This window comes from Dermacentor variabilis, chromosome 7 (assembly GCF_050947875.1).
Source record: "Dermacentor variabilis isolate Ectoservices chromosome 7, ASM5094787v1, whole genome shotgun sequence".
NCBI lineage: Eukaryota > Metazoa > Arthropoda > Arachnida > Ixodida > Ixodidae > Dermacentor > Dermacentor variabilis.
In genome coordinates this window covers 67,283,847-67,300,842 of record NC_134574.1, presented here as the reverse complement: position 1 = coordinate 67,300,842, position 16,996 = coordinate 67,283,847, and the positions used below count along the sequence as shown (strand labels likewise).

The 16,996-nt window shown below is 47.8% G+C and overlaps 1 protein-coding gene across 1 annotated transcript in view; it reads right to left on the bottom strand.

Annotated features, from left to right (window-relative positions):
- LOC142588683 (phospholipid-transporting ATPase ABCA3-like) overlaps window positions 1–16,785 on the bottom strand; it is a 64,815-nt gene extending 48,030 nt beyond the window's left edge. The window contains exons 1-3 of the mRNA XM_075700504.1: window positions 16,531–16,785; window positions 14,760–15,000; window positions 3,501–3,695 (exon numbers count right to left, since the gene is read on the bottom strand). Coding sequence (XP_075556619.1) covers window positions 3,501–3,695; window positions 14,760–15,000; window positions 16,531–16,785 — 691 coding nt within the window. The remainder of the gene's footprint in view (window positions 1–3,500; window positions 3,696–14,759; window positions 15,001–16,530) is intronic.
- Between the last annotated feature and the right edge of the window lie 211 nt (window positions 16,786–16,996).

Sequence of the window (16,996 nt, the reverse complement as noted above, 5' to 3'; positions counted from 1 at the left end):
TAGGCTGCAACCTTCCTGTTCCTCGGCACCTGAGGACAACGTTTCAAACGTTTCAATGTCGACTCCTGGCCGAGGAAAGCAATTGGAATCATCGGATATGCCCGCCGCCACTGCCACCATTGCTTCCGAGCAACTGCAGCGAGACGCCGTGGCCACATCGCTTCAGAACGGCTACACAAATAACGCGACGGAATCTTTCGAACCGCTTGACGCCGATGCAAGCATGACGGATGACGAATCCAGCCAAGTGGTTGCAGCGTTACCTGTCTGTAATTCCTTTTATGTTCTTGCCATGAAATACCTACGTGCCGCGAAATAACCGTTCTCAGGTAGGATGTTGCAATTTACCATCTGCGAAATTTGCCAAAAGATCAGCGGCGGCATTCGGCGCTCCCCGGATAGTTCAACACAACGAACGCCTCGCGAGCAAAGCGGAAAATTTAGCAGCTCCAACGCAGCTATAAACGCCCGCAATACCTACGCTCGTTTCCGAATGCAAAGCTGTGCGTCGGCTCCCACGGCCACTTTGTCAGGCAGACTAGGTCACTTTGGTGCTAATGAACATACTGCAGAGGATGGAAGGCAATATGTTCAGCGAAAAAAATAACTACAGATGGCAATTGAATCAGTGTTTAAGACACTGTGATAATTAAGCTCACCTCCCCTGGATTAGTTGGGAGTTTGCCTGCACATTGGCTGCACGGAGCTATTGCCGATGAGCTTCAGACAATTTTCACTCAAGCTTTCAATTACGACCTATTGAACAAAGCAATCACATTGCAGTTGACGTTTCGCGCATTCGTGTTAAGGACCGTTTTCTCAGACTTAAGCTTGTGTTAATGTTTGAAAGGGAAACACCAATACAGGATAGTGGAACCCTTCGCCCACGCCAGATCTGCGTTGTCATCTATCGTGCCGACGGGTTGACAAGCGAACAGCTTATGACCAACCGCAAAGGCTGCTTGTGCAGCAGAGTGAATGCCAGGCCCACGGGTAAGAATGGCGCAGCTGTTATCACGTTTGAGAGCTACAGACTGCCACGCAAACTTCCACTTTTACAGCACTGTCTTAAAGGTAACACATTATCACTCTAAAGCCCAGCATATCTGAGACATGCCACAAAATAATAATAATATTTGGGGTTTTACGTGCCAAAACCACTTTCTGATTATGAGGCACGCCGTAGTGGAGAACTCCGGAAATTTTGACCACCTGGGGTTCTTTAACGTGCACCTAAATCTAAGCACACGGGTGTTTTCGCATTTCGCCCCCATCGAAATGCGGCCGCCGTGGCCGGGATTCGATCCCGTGACCTCTTGCTCAGCAGCCCAACACCATAGCCACTGAGCAACCACGGCGGGTTGCCACAAAATCGGGCACCAGAAAAATTACTACCTGACAAACGACCAGCGTCGGCGTTCGGCCTGCGGTCACCCTGCACATAGTAGCCTAAAGATCTTTCCAGCAGAAACCTTATGCTGCATCTGTAGAGGTCAACACATAACCACAGACCAGAAGCGCCCTACTCGGCAATACGCTACTAAAACCCTGAGGGACGACATTCTGCGCCGTATCAGACTGTGACGATGAAAGGAGCGTCAGCAGCTAACCGAGCTTCGTCGTGGCAAGCAACCGTTTACGCCGACTGCACACAAGATCCCTGAGAGTACACAGACGTTATCCTCGGAGCAATATGTATCTGCTCCGAAGGACTTCCCTCCTATACAAAGTCAGCCACTGTTCAAGACAACCGATGATAGGCATAAAGCTAAAGGGCAAGACCTTCGAAATCGCTCCACAGAACCTGATAGCTCTCGTCAAATGAATGCCACCCCTTCATATCCACAAACAACGCTCTTCGAACAACAGGTGACGGAACCCAAGTACGCGCGTGTACATAGGGCCTATGCCGAAGCCCTCTGCAATGCACGACAGGGTGCAGAAACGCATCCTGAGACTGGCCGCACACGCACCGTACGCTGAGACGAAGATCAATTAATACGAATAGTCGAACCAGTTGCTGCCAAGGTGATCAAGCGCATGCTTCCACTCTTGGAAACGCCGCATATTTCTCCAAGGCAAGAGATCGCACTTGGGCGTTTATCGTCTTCAATCGCGTGCACCTTCCAGTTTAACAATGGCGGGGGTGCTAGCGCAAAACCTGATGACATTTTTGCTTCGGATTCTACTGTTTGCTTCTTACAATGTAACTGCAAGGGAGTCCGGCGTGAAATAACAGAACTTCAGAAGGGACTGTCCATTACGCCCACGCTTCCGCTAGCTATGTCGCTTCAGTAGACTGGCACTAATAGCCCTGATCTGATAGGGCACAAACCTTATTGCACCCCTTCCATCGAACACCAACGTACTGGGCCAGGATCGCGAAGGGAAGCTTCAGTAGCAATGGGTAAACATGCGTCTTTGTCCTCTTACGCGTGGCTCACGCAAGCTTGATACTTCCGCGTGGTGCACGCAGACGTAGCAGATAGCTGGACTGCGCCTCACCTTAGACGGTGACCAACAAACTTCGGTGTTTTCAGCTTATGCCTGGTCGTTCGGTACTACATACATAAGTTTGTAAATCAGAAAGAACAATTGAGGTTATATCATGTAGTAAACGGCGCAATGAAGAAAGAATGAACAATCCCTAATAAAAAGAAGTACATACCCCGCATTTCATATATATAATTATAATTAAGATCATATGGAATTTTGTGTGGAAGAACTCATTTAAATAGAATTCTTTATTACCACATTTGATCATGGTACCACGTATACGGCTCTTTTTAAAATCTGTATTAGTGCCATCATGGATCACGTATTAGCTGTCATATATTCTTGATCAGCACAATTATCAGACATGTAATAGATACTTCGAGTATCTATTACATGTCTTACCCTGCATGTATTACTGCGTTTACCTGCGTACTTCCCTAGTAACGTTGTACACACTTGTGATTAATAATCCCTGTCCTTCTCCAGCTGATTCAATCTTATTCGTGGAACTTTACTAAGTTCATCACCCACCTAATTGTCTGCCATCATCGACTGCGGTTTCTTTTGTATAGCACCCATTATGCCCCTTTAATAGACTACCAGTTATCTGTTGTGCTCATACGTGAGCTGCTGAGTAATTTTTATTTCAATGTCAACTAGAGCATTGGCTACCCCTGTTTCCTCTCTAATCCACGCCGCTGCCATCGTGCGCCTTAATATTAGGCCTATAGTTTTTCGCGCCATCGGTCATTGCGCGGCCGATAACTTCGAGTATCTATTACATGTCTGCCTTGCATGTATTACTGCGTTTATCTGCGTACTTCCCTAGTAACGTTGTACACACTTGTGATTAATATATCCCTAACGTTTTCCCGTTGTCGCTTTGATGTTTCATTTCCTATACACATTAGTAGCTTGTTCAAACCACCTTTTTATGGTGTGATTTATTGCCACCGCAACGACTACACTAACCTAAAGAAATGAAATGTTCTATCGAGGCTTACCGTAAGACTCGTAGAACTCGACGATGCGGAAGAAGAAATACATTCCGTGTATGGGAATCACAGATGCGGCTATCTTGGAACTGCTCTTGGTCGCGATGTAGGCGGACACCGTGCGCGCCGACCACTCCAGCGATAGGAAGGGACCCAACAGAGACACCGTCCACAGGATCAGGCCGCACGTCAGACCCAGACTCGCTGCACAAACGCACGCAGCGCATTGCCGAGCTATTGCTTACGCGATAAACCATTCGTCCTGCAACTAGCCACTTCGCGTGCGCCGACAAAACGGTGTAAACTACCCGAACTTGTACTATCAACATGCTGCTCATAAATGCTATCAAAACGCTACTGTCGCTGTGAGAACACACTGGAGCGAGGAAGTGCCGCAGCAGCAGCGAGACTACGTGCCGTGACTCCCGTCAGTGTGAACTAAGCCGCAAAAACATGGCGCGCAGTTCGACTCCGTCCCCGTCGCAGATGGCTTGAAGATACAGCGGCCCGGGTGGACGCGCGCGGCTGCCCGGGTCACGCGGAGTAGAACCTGTACCCCCCTCCCCCCTTGCTCCCTACCTTCGCCCCGGATCCTCGCGCGCGACGGAAGACGGTGTGCTTCCTCCTTGCTTCCCTCGCTTGCGTGCGCGAGATTGAGCCGCGATCGCCGACCCAGCCTCGCACGCTTTCACTCGCACATACAGCACACGGCGCGTGGGGACTATTTTACCGCCATTGAACTTTAAAGGAACCTCACGACAGCGGCAGAAATGTGCCACTCGAGTATGTATATAGTTGCTCTCGCAATAAACTTACGCAATGGTCACGAGTGTGTAAATCGCATGTGTAAGCGTTGGCGGTGATGTGAGCTAGGTGGTTTTTTTCCCGATCTAGAGTTCGCCGATTCGCTTTTGGGTCTGGAGGCCCTGCCCCCTCCATAACAATTCAGTATAATGATGTGCACAGCGCGACAGCGGAAAAAGCCCGGAAAGTGCAGGATGCAGACTAGTGCCGACGTCTTTTACCACTCAAGACCCACGGCGACAAAAGTTCCATCGCGACCGATGACAACCGACCCACCTGCGCATGTCAGCTGCGCTCTTTATTCTAGCTCTGTGTTCATTTCGAGGACACACACACGCACACACACACACACACACATACACACACACACACACACACACACACACACACACACACACACACACACGCGCGCGCACGCACGCACGCACGCAGCTTCGCTGCAACTTCCTCCCGAATGAGACAGGAAGCAGAGAGCGCAATCCTGGCGACACAAGTGGAGGAGAGGACGACCCGGTCGTGCTAATGTTTGAGTCACGGCACATTCACCGTCTCGCGTCTACGGCGCCTTAAGTCCGCGGAAGGTGTGAGCGGCTCGATGAGGTAATTGACAGGCCACGTGTGTTGCACGATGCGGTAGGTATCATGGTACTTGGCCAGGAGTTTATAGGAAAGACCGGGAGTTGCTGGAGGTACGCAGAGCTAGAACAAAGAGCCCAGCTGACATGCGCAGGTAGGCCGGTCGTTATCGGTCGCAATGGAACTTTTGTCGCCATGGGGGTCGTGAGTAGTAAAAGAGCGCGCGAGCTGGCGGCATTTCTCAGCATATTTAAAGCTTCAGCCATATATCAAAGTGGGCGAGTTCGTTAGGATTCATCGTACTTTCAGCAACAATGTAAAAGCAACGCGGAAACAAGGAACAAACACTCTGAAGAAACAGCGTCGTGTTTGTTTCTTTTGTACGCATGTCGCTTTCGCGCTTCTACCAAAAGTACGAGTCATTGCTGTGTCGATATTAGCAGGCGTAGAAATAGGGCTGCGCGGATCCCGTAAATGCTTGCTTAGGCGTACAACTGAATAAGTTATAATTCTCAGTCGGCTGAGTATGTAAGTTGTGTGCGGAGTATGGGCGTATCTGTTTGATTACTCGAGCATGCAAGTAGTAAGGCTGTTTCACTTTGGCCGAAGCTCTAGCTGCCGCTGCAAGCCAGCCATCGCCATGTTTTGTCGCCTTTATTCCTTACGCTACGAGGAAATATTGTTCCACCTATTCAAGATAAGGCCTCACATTCTCAAACATATGCCAGTGGGCCCCATAAGAAGCGTGCATATGTGTGGTGATCCCGAATTTCTGCTCGGTGGGTCTCGCAGCTATCGCGGCTGCCCGTAAACGGTCCGCCATCCCATGCAGACGGAGCTGCAGATGTTGCGCGCTGGTTGGCTCGTGTCCGCCGGCAAAAGTTCGCGCATAGTTCGTCTAAAATATCTGTATATGCTTAAAACGACAAGGCAGCACACCAAGCCACTTTAAACTCAATAAGTTGTGTTTAAATACCAGCCTTCCTTCCAGCTACGACTTGCCCTCAGTAACAAAATTTAATATCGAAGGCCGTGCTTTTGCAAACTGCCCGCCTTAGAAGCAAATGTGAATCTCGGAGGCTAAATTCACATGCTCACCGCAGTGCGGCGCTGCCTCAGTGTACGTTTATGCCCGGTGAAATTACTGGATGGTATATTGAGCTGGGCCACGTTGTGTTGGTGTGGGTGGTGGGAGTACTCGTTGCAGTTAGACGGTAATTAAATCGTATTTTAAACGTGCATAAACAAAATGTGATCCGTATCGTGTGCATTAACCATCCGGAAACTTCTGGACTCGTGTAACGCTGCTAGTTCGCCTTATGTTTCCTGTGATAAGCTAGTGTCTTCCGTGTACTGCAGCACCCGTCCGAGCTGCCTTTGTTCTCGCCTGTCCGCGTTCGCTCGTGAATTACCTGATACTGTGGCTTCGAATTATGGTGCGTGCAAGAATTTGTTGAAAGTTGTTCTTTCGTGTGCTGGCGTTCATCGACAATTCGACAATGTTCTCGCCGGAAAGAGCGTCGTCGCGTGGTGCCTGCGAGACGAAGGAGCGTTAATTCCCTGACCACATATTGAAGGTAAGCAAGTCTGACGCTTGCGCACATTCTCGCAGCTTATGGTTGGTGTAGTAAGCTTTGTGCACTGACAACAGAGCACTTCCGGAGCGTATGTTCTCCATGTTGCTGTGCACATTTAGCAAACCGTATCACGATGGGAGTTTCCGTGAAATGTATTATTTCTCACCGCTTACTTGCTTTCTGCAGTGATGTGCTACCACCGCTGATTGTTGGTACTGGATGGACAAACATTTACGTAAAGGCTGAAAGCTACTGCTTCCCCGGTAGTTTCCCGGCAATAAATTCTTCCGTGGATATGCATTTCCCCAAGTTACATGTGCAATGTATGTCGTTGTGTCGTGGGCATCGCGAGTTGGCACACGACTGCGGTGTTGACACATACACAGATATTAGCTCATGTGAAGATTATTTTATTGATAGTGTTCAGTTTGAAGTCCAGCTTCCCGAGAACTTGTCTGCATTGTTTGTATTCTTCGACGTGCTCGCGTACATGTCTTCTATATTTTAGGGCAAATATAGACCGACATTACAACAGCGAAATTTCTTTTTAATCGAGGCATGTCAATCAGGCACTCGTTTTCATAATATTTTCATCCGAAGAACAGGATGTCAGCTCCTGCGATTGTTAAAGACAGTGGCTTTTTGCACTGCCTAATAAAAGCTGCGATTTTCTTGCGATGCTTTCCGCTCGATGTTTGCCACTCTTATAATCCACCTTCCACGGCTGGCTGTTCTGGTTAATAACGATAGCGGAATGTCGGTCAGATAAACGAGGAAAAGGAGTAGGGGCCCTATAACGTAAAACTATTCCAATATGTTTCTATTCCAAACTCCTGACGTCAAATTTGCGTAACCACCGACGCAAGCACCGGGCGGTCACCCGCAGCGTTGTCTGAACAGACCAATCAAACGCTCTCCTCGTTCATAGGAGGTCACTTTTGTTTGCTTGAAAAACGAATAACATTGCCTACACTGAGCGGCTTATCGTATCTAATTGGCTGACAAGAGGCGAGGAGAAAGCTCAAGTGGAGAGGGATTCACTGGGGCAGAGCCAGTGCACTGAAAGTCGATAACCGGATGAAGAGAGTGGTGCCGGCGTCTACGATTGGACGGCTTTCCCTTACTTAGCTTGTGGAAGCTGGTCTAAAATCACAGCGGCATGCAACGGACGCTTAAGAATGATGCTAAAACTGACCCTCAGCAAAGAGGAGCTGGCAGAATGAGGTGGTAAACGTGCCGAAAGGGCTCGAAAACGTTACAGGGCCACGCGAGCAGTTTTATTATACGCAAATACACCCATGCTCTCCCGGCAGGTGCGAGTAGCCAGCGTCTCAGCGATCGGCGGCAGCCATCTTTTATTCCTTTCGGAACGGGGCAGCCCGCGGCTATTCTGAAGAAAATTCAGTTTTGTTCGGCATATTAATGCATCTTTATCTCGTTCACGTCACTTTGACGCGGTGAGTTTGTGCGGTTTTGTGACGTCGCGTTACAGGCAGGTGAAGTGGGTGCAGCCCGAAAACTTTTTACCAATAGCCGGGGGCTAATGGCGAAAAGGGGTCGAATCAGAAATAACTGTTTTTCTTTTTTCTGTCAAATCATGCATAATCAGTGTGTACACATCATATCAGATGGGGAGGTATCGCGGTTTTCGTGACGTCGCGTGACAGAGAGGTGAAGTGGGCGTGGTCGAAAAAAGTTTTAGACCAATCGTGGAAGGCTGATAGCAGAATTGGAATGGAAAAGTTTGGAATAGTTTTACGTTATAGCGCCCTAGCATTGGAAAAGGGATCGCTACAAAATCGCGGCCTAGGTTTTAGACCATTCATAATCGATTGTTCTTTTGATATACTAGATATTTAGGTTCTGGTGATAATTTCCCAGGTAGTCTGATGTTTGCTAATGGTTTTATTCCCGCCTGAATTTTACCACACAACAGTGTAACCATTTGAGATATAACTACGAGACATCTGTACAAGCAGCACACAAAGGCAGCACACAAAGATTTATTGGCCAGCTGCCTTCTCCTAAACATCATGTAATACTTACGAGCTGCTGCAATAATGTTTAAAGGAATTTGTGAGCAGTTTAATACCTGAGTGGACCGGCAGCTTAGTCTGTTTCAAACAACAATTGGTTAAAAGCTTCTTTGTTGCGCTGATGTTTTTATGAGCTATTTTTGACTGCTCCACGTTTCTTAGCTGTGTGCATACAGGCCAAGCTCTTCTTGCTTATATGAATAATTTTAAATAAGTGAAAAAGATTGGCTTTTGTTTGTTTTTTCAGGTGCCCTTGTGAGCTCTCACCCAAGCACCACCTTCCAGAGGTCTGCTGTGAGCAGACGGGGCAAATTGAAGTAACATCCAGATAGTCCTATAAACTGTTCGTAGTTTCAGACAGATCTTTGCAAAGTATAGTCAAAACTTTCTTTGAAAAGTGCAAGTACTGATCCAACCTGATTTTTCCATCCAAACATTTCATTTTATATTAGTAACAAAGACATAACTAGAAAAGCAGCAGCACTGCAGTGAGGAAAGTACAGTGGTAGTACAAGTGTTATACTGAAATAATCTATGAAGTCTGATTAGTTTGTAATTTTAAAACAAATTGGCATGAATTTCTGTGCCATAGCAGAGTTCTAATCCGTATGCTGCATCATGTAGGGAACAGTAACCTTACAATGAAAACCAATGCAAAGCTTTTAAACTCGGGAAAAGTTTATAAATATAGAATGTGTACACGGAACTCCTCATCTATGCATGTCTACGTAAAATACAGGATTTAATCACTGCGGCCACATAAAGGATGCATAAAGGTAGGACACACGAGAGAAACATAAAAGCAGTGGCCAAATTTCAACATGGAGGAAACATAAAGTACGGTGACATAACGGATACATAAAGGGAGGACACATGAAGGAAACATAAAAGCAGTGGCCAAATTTCAACATGGAGGAAACAAAGTACCGTAACATAAAGGGAGGACATACGAAGGAAACATAAAAGCAGTGGCCAAATTTCAACATAGAGGAAACAAAGGACATTTCCTCGCGTGAACTGCGGGAAACATACAGTAAACATAAAATACATAACCATTTTCATAAGGGAAGGTCGTGCACTCGGATGGGGCAAGTCGATAAAGGAAAATCGTGTCGAATGAACAGGAAGGTTCATGGCCATATACGAGGAAGAATGTGGAAAAGTACGTCGTGGCTTGCGAGGCGGTGTTGTAGGCGTTAGGTCACATATGGTAAAATGAGGCCTTAGTTGGCGTGGTCGGATAGCGTGTACTTGCATACGATGCCACACGAAATGCGACTGAATCGCTCAGTCATACCGTCAGTGTGTGCGTGAAAGGCAGTAGTGGTGAGAGGGACAATAGGGCATGCAGTAAGGAACGCGTTGACTACCTCGGGACGCACCACAGTGAAGTACGAAGTGCTGCAAGAGAATGACGCAACGTCGCGTGCTGTGGCAGTTGGTAGGGCCGTCGTTCCTCCATAATGCGTCAGGTGATCCACGGCCGCAATAATCCAGCGACTCCCAGCAGGTGCGTAGGCTAGAGGGCCGTTGAGCTCGATGCCGACGCGGTCGAGTGGGACATCGAATTGGCTACGATGAACTACAAGGATGGCGAGCAGAAGACTTGCGGTGTTGCCAATGTTGAACATGAGTGTATGTACGTCAGGAGAAAAGTACGTGCCAGGCCAATGAAAACGCAAGCATAGCGTGGTGTAAGTTTTGAAGAGGCTGGCGTGGGCGCATTGTGAGTCTGCATGGAAAGCGGAGCGTACATATCTGCGGAGGTGGCGACGTACGACGAGGAACGACTTGCGACCGCTGAAAGCATAACTGCGACGATAGAGCAGTCCGTCCCGTACGGCAGTGTGGGAAGCGTGACGGCGAAGAGCACGGGAAGGGCGAGTCGCAGTGGAGGCAGAAAGGCAGTCCATACAAGCAGCAATCTGCGGATTTTTGCGCTGTTCCGCAGCCATATAGCCGAACAACATCGAACCAATGGAGGAAAGGCAAGTCGCGTCACTTGATACAGGGGAGCGAGGGAGAGCACCCGTGTCGATGTGGTTACGGCAGAACAATGGACAACGCGCACGTCGAAGTCCTATAACCGGAGGTGCCAGCGGACAAGGTGGCCTGATGGGTCTTTCACTGTCGACAGCCAACATAGGGCGTCGTCAACGGTAAATACAACGAAGGGCGTAACCGTGTAGGTGTGGTTGAAATTTTCCAAGGACTCAAATGATAGCTAAACACTCCTTTTCTGCGACGGAGTAATTAGATTTGGCCTTGCTTAATGTCCGGCTCGCGTAGACTGCACCGTATTCGCCGTATCCACTTTTGCGCTGAGCGGCCACAGCATCGTGTCCTACGCCGCTGGCGCCCTTGTGTACTTCTGTGGGAGCAATGGGATGAACTTGGCGCAGTACGGGCGGCGATGTTAACAGACGGCGCGACGCTGCAAATGCAGCGTCACACACAGGTGAGCAGTAAAAAAAATAAATTATGTGGTTTTACGTGCCAAAACCACTTTCTGATTATGAGGCACGCCGTAGTGGAGGACTCCGGAAATTTCGACCACGTGGGGTTCTTTAACGTGCACGTAAATCTAAGTACACGGGTGTTTTCGCATTTCGCCCCCGTCGAAATGTGGCCGCCGTGGCCGGGATTCGATACCGCGACCTCGTGCTCAGCAGCCTAACACCATAGCCGCTGAGCAACCACGGTGGGTTAGGTGAACAGTAGAAAGGCTGGTGTCGCCTCGCATGAGTTAGGTACACGGATAGAACCGAAATTCCTTATTAAATCTACGAAAACGTGAGCAGGGCCCGATTAAACTTCGAAGTTCCTTCAGGGATGTGGGTTTCGGGAAATTGGTGACGGCGCTAAATTTTGAAGCCTCGATTAGAATGCCTTCTTTTGAAACCACGTGTCCGAGTATCGTTAGTTGCTTGGCTACAAAGCGACATTTCTTCATATTTAGTTAGAGGCCTGCGTTAGTTAGGCACTGGAAGACTTGGTTTGACGGCACAGATGACTGGCGAAGTCAGGTGAAAAGGCGACCACGTCATGAAGGTAACATGCACATTAGTGAAAATGAAAATGAAAAATGAAAGTAATTTACTTTCATTTTAGCCCACGGGGGAGATTGTCCATCATCCGTTGAAAAGTAGCAGTGACATTGCGAAACCCAAACAGCGTAACGTTAAATTCATACAACCCGTGTGGTGTTACGAAATCTGTATTTTGGGCGATCGCCCGGAGCCATCGGCACTTGCCAATAGCCGGAAACCAAGTTTAGTGACGAAAATCACTCTGTACCTTGAAAAAAATCGAGAGCATCGTCATTGCGTGGCAAAGAATACACGTATCTTTGCGTTATCTTACTAAGATGATGGTAGTCCACGAAAAACCGGATGGACGCATGTTCTTTCTTTACAAAGACTACACAGGACGCCCAGGGATTGTTAGAAGGTTGAAAAACTGTGTGGTGAAGCGTATCGCTGACATGCTCTTCAAGAACACGGTGCTCTGTGGGTGACATGTGACAAGGTGTCGGGCGCAGCTGTCCGTGTGTGCCCATATCCATCTTGTCATACACCATCGATGTGCATCCCAAAGCCGCTTTTTGACAATCGAATGTAGAGGAGTTGGTTGAGGAAATGGGAACGTTATGTAGGGGTGAGGAGGGCATCCAGAGTGCTCTCTCAGAGCCCCTCCGTTTCGTTCTCGTTCAATAATTTCTTCAGTTCAATAAACTACTACAAATAATCTCCCCTATGCTGTCCTTGGTGTTATTGTTCGAGTCATTTTACACACACACACACACACACACACACACACACACACACACACACACACACACACACACACACACACACACACGCACACGCACACGCACACGCACGCACACGCGCGCACACGCACGCACACACACACACACACACATATATATCTCACGTGTGTTCCGCGAAAAGTAAGTGTAGGCGAAAGTCAGCGCTTTTCTTCGTTCTGCCTTACTACCTGTATGCTTTGTCCGCTGTCGCACTATGCGCATCGTCATAAATTACCAACTAGCCTGGTCTCACACTTTGCTTCAGTGTAAGGAATGTTTTGTGCTTGTCCGGTTTTAACTATCACGCCCTCCTTATATACCCGCTGCTCGCTGGCTTTCTAAGCATAAACCGGCAGGCAGCCTGGCGCGCCAAGTGAGCCATCACCGCCGGCGTAGCCATATGCAACTTGGAGGACGCCTAAGTTTCGCCTTAAAGAGTGGAATGCCATAGCATTCTAGGATCCCTGACTGCTTCTCATGCTTCCCGGCACCTGAAGCTTATGTAACCGTGATGTTTACCGGGAAAGCTGCCAGCGACCGCTATGCACGAGGGCGAGCTTTCTAGTAGAAATGCGGCCTCTTTCGGGGGCCGATTCCGGTAATAGCACACAGCCGCGCCAAACTGCATCATTTCCAAGTTTCTGTTATTGTTTCGCACTTTTAATGTTACATTCTGAGAAGATTTAACATAAAAGGTGTTCGGTTTCACTACATATGCGTGTGGGCTGTCATTCTCTAAATTCTGAGGAATGACTTTATCAAGAATGCAAGACAAGCCATGAGCAAATTTAGTGGCACAATGTTTGTGGCAGTATAACCGGCGTGTTCCGCATTCAATAAAGCGAGGCGCGGCATATACATATACTTGAACCTATGCGGTAATTTTCTCTCACAGACAACTCCGCCGACACCGGATTTTCTGCGACAAGGGGCCCTTAAACGCTGTCGCGTTTACGCCATCTGGTTACAGCGACGAGGTCGCAGCTGCCCGCGCCGCGATGTACTTCCGAAGGGAAAGGCTAGGTGCCACCGCGCCGTGGGATAGCTGCCCCGATGCTGCGTGCGCAATCGGTGGGTTCCGCCACCCGCGACGCGCTGATAACACCCGCCTGTTGGTGTCGCAGCGAACCGAGCTTTGTGTCACGTGACCCGCCAACTATCGCGTCCCATTGACGCTTATAAGAAAGTACTGCCTAATACGACAAATATTAACTTCATGGCGTTTACATATGAGCGATTGCGTCTGAGTGTTGACAAGAAAGCGCCCGGAGCAATTATTTCTTTAATGATCGCACTATCTCCGGTAATTCAGCCATACTTGTTCCTTCCTAATTTCAAGACATGCAGCGAACGTATTCAGAGCGTTCACTCTCTTCTTTTTCCTCACCTCCGCCTTCCGCATTACCCAATGACGGCGCCAATGAGAAAATGTAAATAGTTTAAATAACTGATTTCATGAATGCTCATTATTCGTATGAGTCAGTTAGGGATTGGAAGCTACGACATGTAGCCCAACCACATCTGGGGCCCAGAAAATAGTACAGACATATAGATCACGTATATATCACAGAGCGGAGGGCCAAATGTAGAATTTACGTCGGCATCTATGTAAAAGCAACAGTTAAACTATGAAGAACTTAGGATGCAATATGAAACATTCCGGCATGAAAGATCTATGACCAAGTAGCACACGAAGAAAACGTAAACAAGCTGGATATTAGAAAGCAGTATTGTTTTTACAATGAATAAAATATAGATAACCGCAATGAGGATAAATCAGGAGGAATCAACTATGAGCATCTGGGCAGGCATCATGTTGATTTAACGTTCTAGGCCGTATATAGCCGCTCTGTTCTCGTAGTTTGTGCTTGCAACTAACCATTCATTTCTTTGACTTGTGGAAATATGTTTGCTTGTCCTTTAAGAAAGAGCCTGGAGGAGTTTAAAAACATTACACAGAGAAAGTCTTTGGCATTGCAATAATCTATATTAAAAATATGGTCAATAAGGAAAACGCTGTATTCAATAAGATTAGGTAGAGGAACTCTGTGATTAACTCTAGCTAAAAATCTTATTCCTCAATTCTGCAGACCTAGAAGTGCTGTTTGGTGCAAGTGCTGTTGGTGGTATCAGTTCTGCACCAAGACGGCAAGTTGGGTCAGTTGGTTGGGATTCATAGTAAGGTTCGTTACAGCGCAACACAAGACAAGGACAAAAGAAGGTATAAAACGACAACACGGCGCTGGGTGATACTGATACCGAGTACGGTTCACAGCACTGATACCCAGTAAGGTTCATTACAGCGCAACACAAGACAAGAAAAGAAGAAGGTATAAAACGACGACACAGCGCCGTGTCGTCGTTTTATACCTTCTTTTGTCCTTGTCTTGTTTTACGCTGTAACGAACCTTACTAGGTATCAGTTCTGTTTGATATCAATGTCAGCTTGTGTAAACGGACTTACCTGTGTTGAAGAATAACGAGGTGAAGAGGCCGATGAGGACATATCCTGAGTTGAAGATTAGCAGGGCCGAGAAGACCACCGTCGGGTTCGTGCGGAATATGAAGGCCAATCCATGAGGACCGGTGATTTGGCTCATCATGGCCAGCACCAGCACACTGGTTAATGTCCATGTAGACATGGCGCAAAGGTATTGGACCAGCCAGAACCAGGTTCGCGGAACGCCCATCAGCTTCGTGAACAGCTGTTGTATCAGGGGTGCGGTTTGTTACGCATTAAAATGTATGAGTTCTCCAATTTCTCGGTGTGCTGTGCGGGACAGTGTGTGAAGGTTGTCAGTTCGTCTGTTCTGTATAGCATTCCCATCCTTCCGAGTCCGAAATAAAGCATGCGTACACTTGAATTACACACTATAGATATACGTAATTTGCTGCCATAAACTAGATGAATACATGAATCGTCCGAGTTCAAAGGTTAGCTGCGCCATAAACTCCCAAAGAGAAAGCGGTCACTCGAGAACAAACACTAGAACCTAACCACAGAGACAAAAAACAACAACAACTTTATACCCTGTTCTTTTGTAAACTCTTTTCTTGAGTAAATGGTGTATGTGGGCGCTCTACTTACATATGACGTTACCAAAGCATCTCAGCAACGAGAGTGTTAAAATACGCTGCGCTAAATCAAAATGATGTTAGTTAATCTCAACCGCACCGCGCTTTTTTCATCTTTTTATTTGTTTTCATTAGTACTAGACCCAATTTACTAAAATAATATGGATCGTTAGCACATAATTTAAAGGCCCTTCTTGCTTATTGGCTGTTAATAGATTTTAGCGCAAAGAAACGCTCGACACGAGAGTACACACAAGACACATCGCTGTGTCCTGTCTGCCTTCTCTCGCGTCATGCGTTTCTTTGGGCTAAAATCTATTAACATGCAATACCAACTAGCCCACCAGTCTGTTTTGTTGCTCATTGGCGTGTCTTCAATTTGGTGGACTCGTCTCTCGCGCTCACTTAGGCAAGGCTTCGAAAAATTCACAGTCGAGTAAATTGACAGGAAAACTGCTCTGTGGAGCAAGGACACAAACGGGGCTGGTGTGTGCTATTTTGTATGATGACATGTTTCGCCTATGGCAAACAAGGACCCGGACACACTCGACAAACAAACGAAAGCCGACACGAATGAAACAAAGCAGACGTCTTTACTACGTTCACGTGTTAGGCGTGTTTGTACCCCCTTACAGTTTCCTACTTAAACTGCTAGAAGAGGCTATAGCGCTGCCTTCTTTCAGCTGTAGCACGGGAATGATGCTTAGTTAATGGATTTTTCTGACTTTCGTGCCTGTGGCTTTAGACGCGCTTGTGCCTCTGCTTACTACGCTTTCTCTACCTTTGATCACCTACGCTTTGAAAAATATATTTTTTTTCTAAACGCAGGAGGCAACAAGATTCTCCGAACAGGCATTATTACTGCAAGATGTCGCATTTATAGCACAGTCGTGGGTGAAAAGTTGTCAATTTGCAAGATCTCCAACCCGCTTGAAGACAGAAGGATGAAATTTGTGCAAATCTGTGTAGCAACAATCATTACCATGGCAGCTGTACCGCCACTATTGCAGGGACCGAGAACACGCGTAGTAGTAGTGCAGTAGTTGCCTATGGATATTTTCGTAAGAAACTACGCGTGCCCCCGAGTGCCCTAATTCTCGCGAGTTTCGACGGGGCCCTACGAAGGTACGAGCCGGAACGTGGGCGAGCCCGTCACTCGCCTGCATGCCGCTCTGGCGCTCCTCGATGGCCCGGGTGATGACCAGGCAGAAGGGCCACGCGTACGCGATGCCGAAGCGCAAGCCTATGAGGAACATGGTGTTGTCGGTGTCCTCGTGGTACGTGGGGTAGGGGAACTGACGCAGCTTCACCGTCAGCAGTTCCTGGTAGGACTGGTTGCTGGAGCGGCGATACGCCAGCTCCCTGATGTGCGCCAAGTCCACTGCCGCTTGCACGGCGGCGACGCGTAGCGACATGGCTGCGTGCAGAGACGCGCAGGAAGCGTGCATGCCATCGGCTTAGGGCATTGCCGAAAGGAAATTTCTAGGACGTGCATTTACTTTCATCATCATCATCATCAGCCTAGTTACGCCCACTGCAGGGCAAAGGCCTCTCCCATACTTCTCCAACTACCCCGGTCATGTACTAATTGTGGCCATGTTGTCCCTGCAAACATCTTAATTTCAT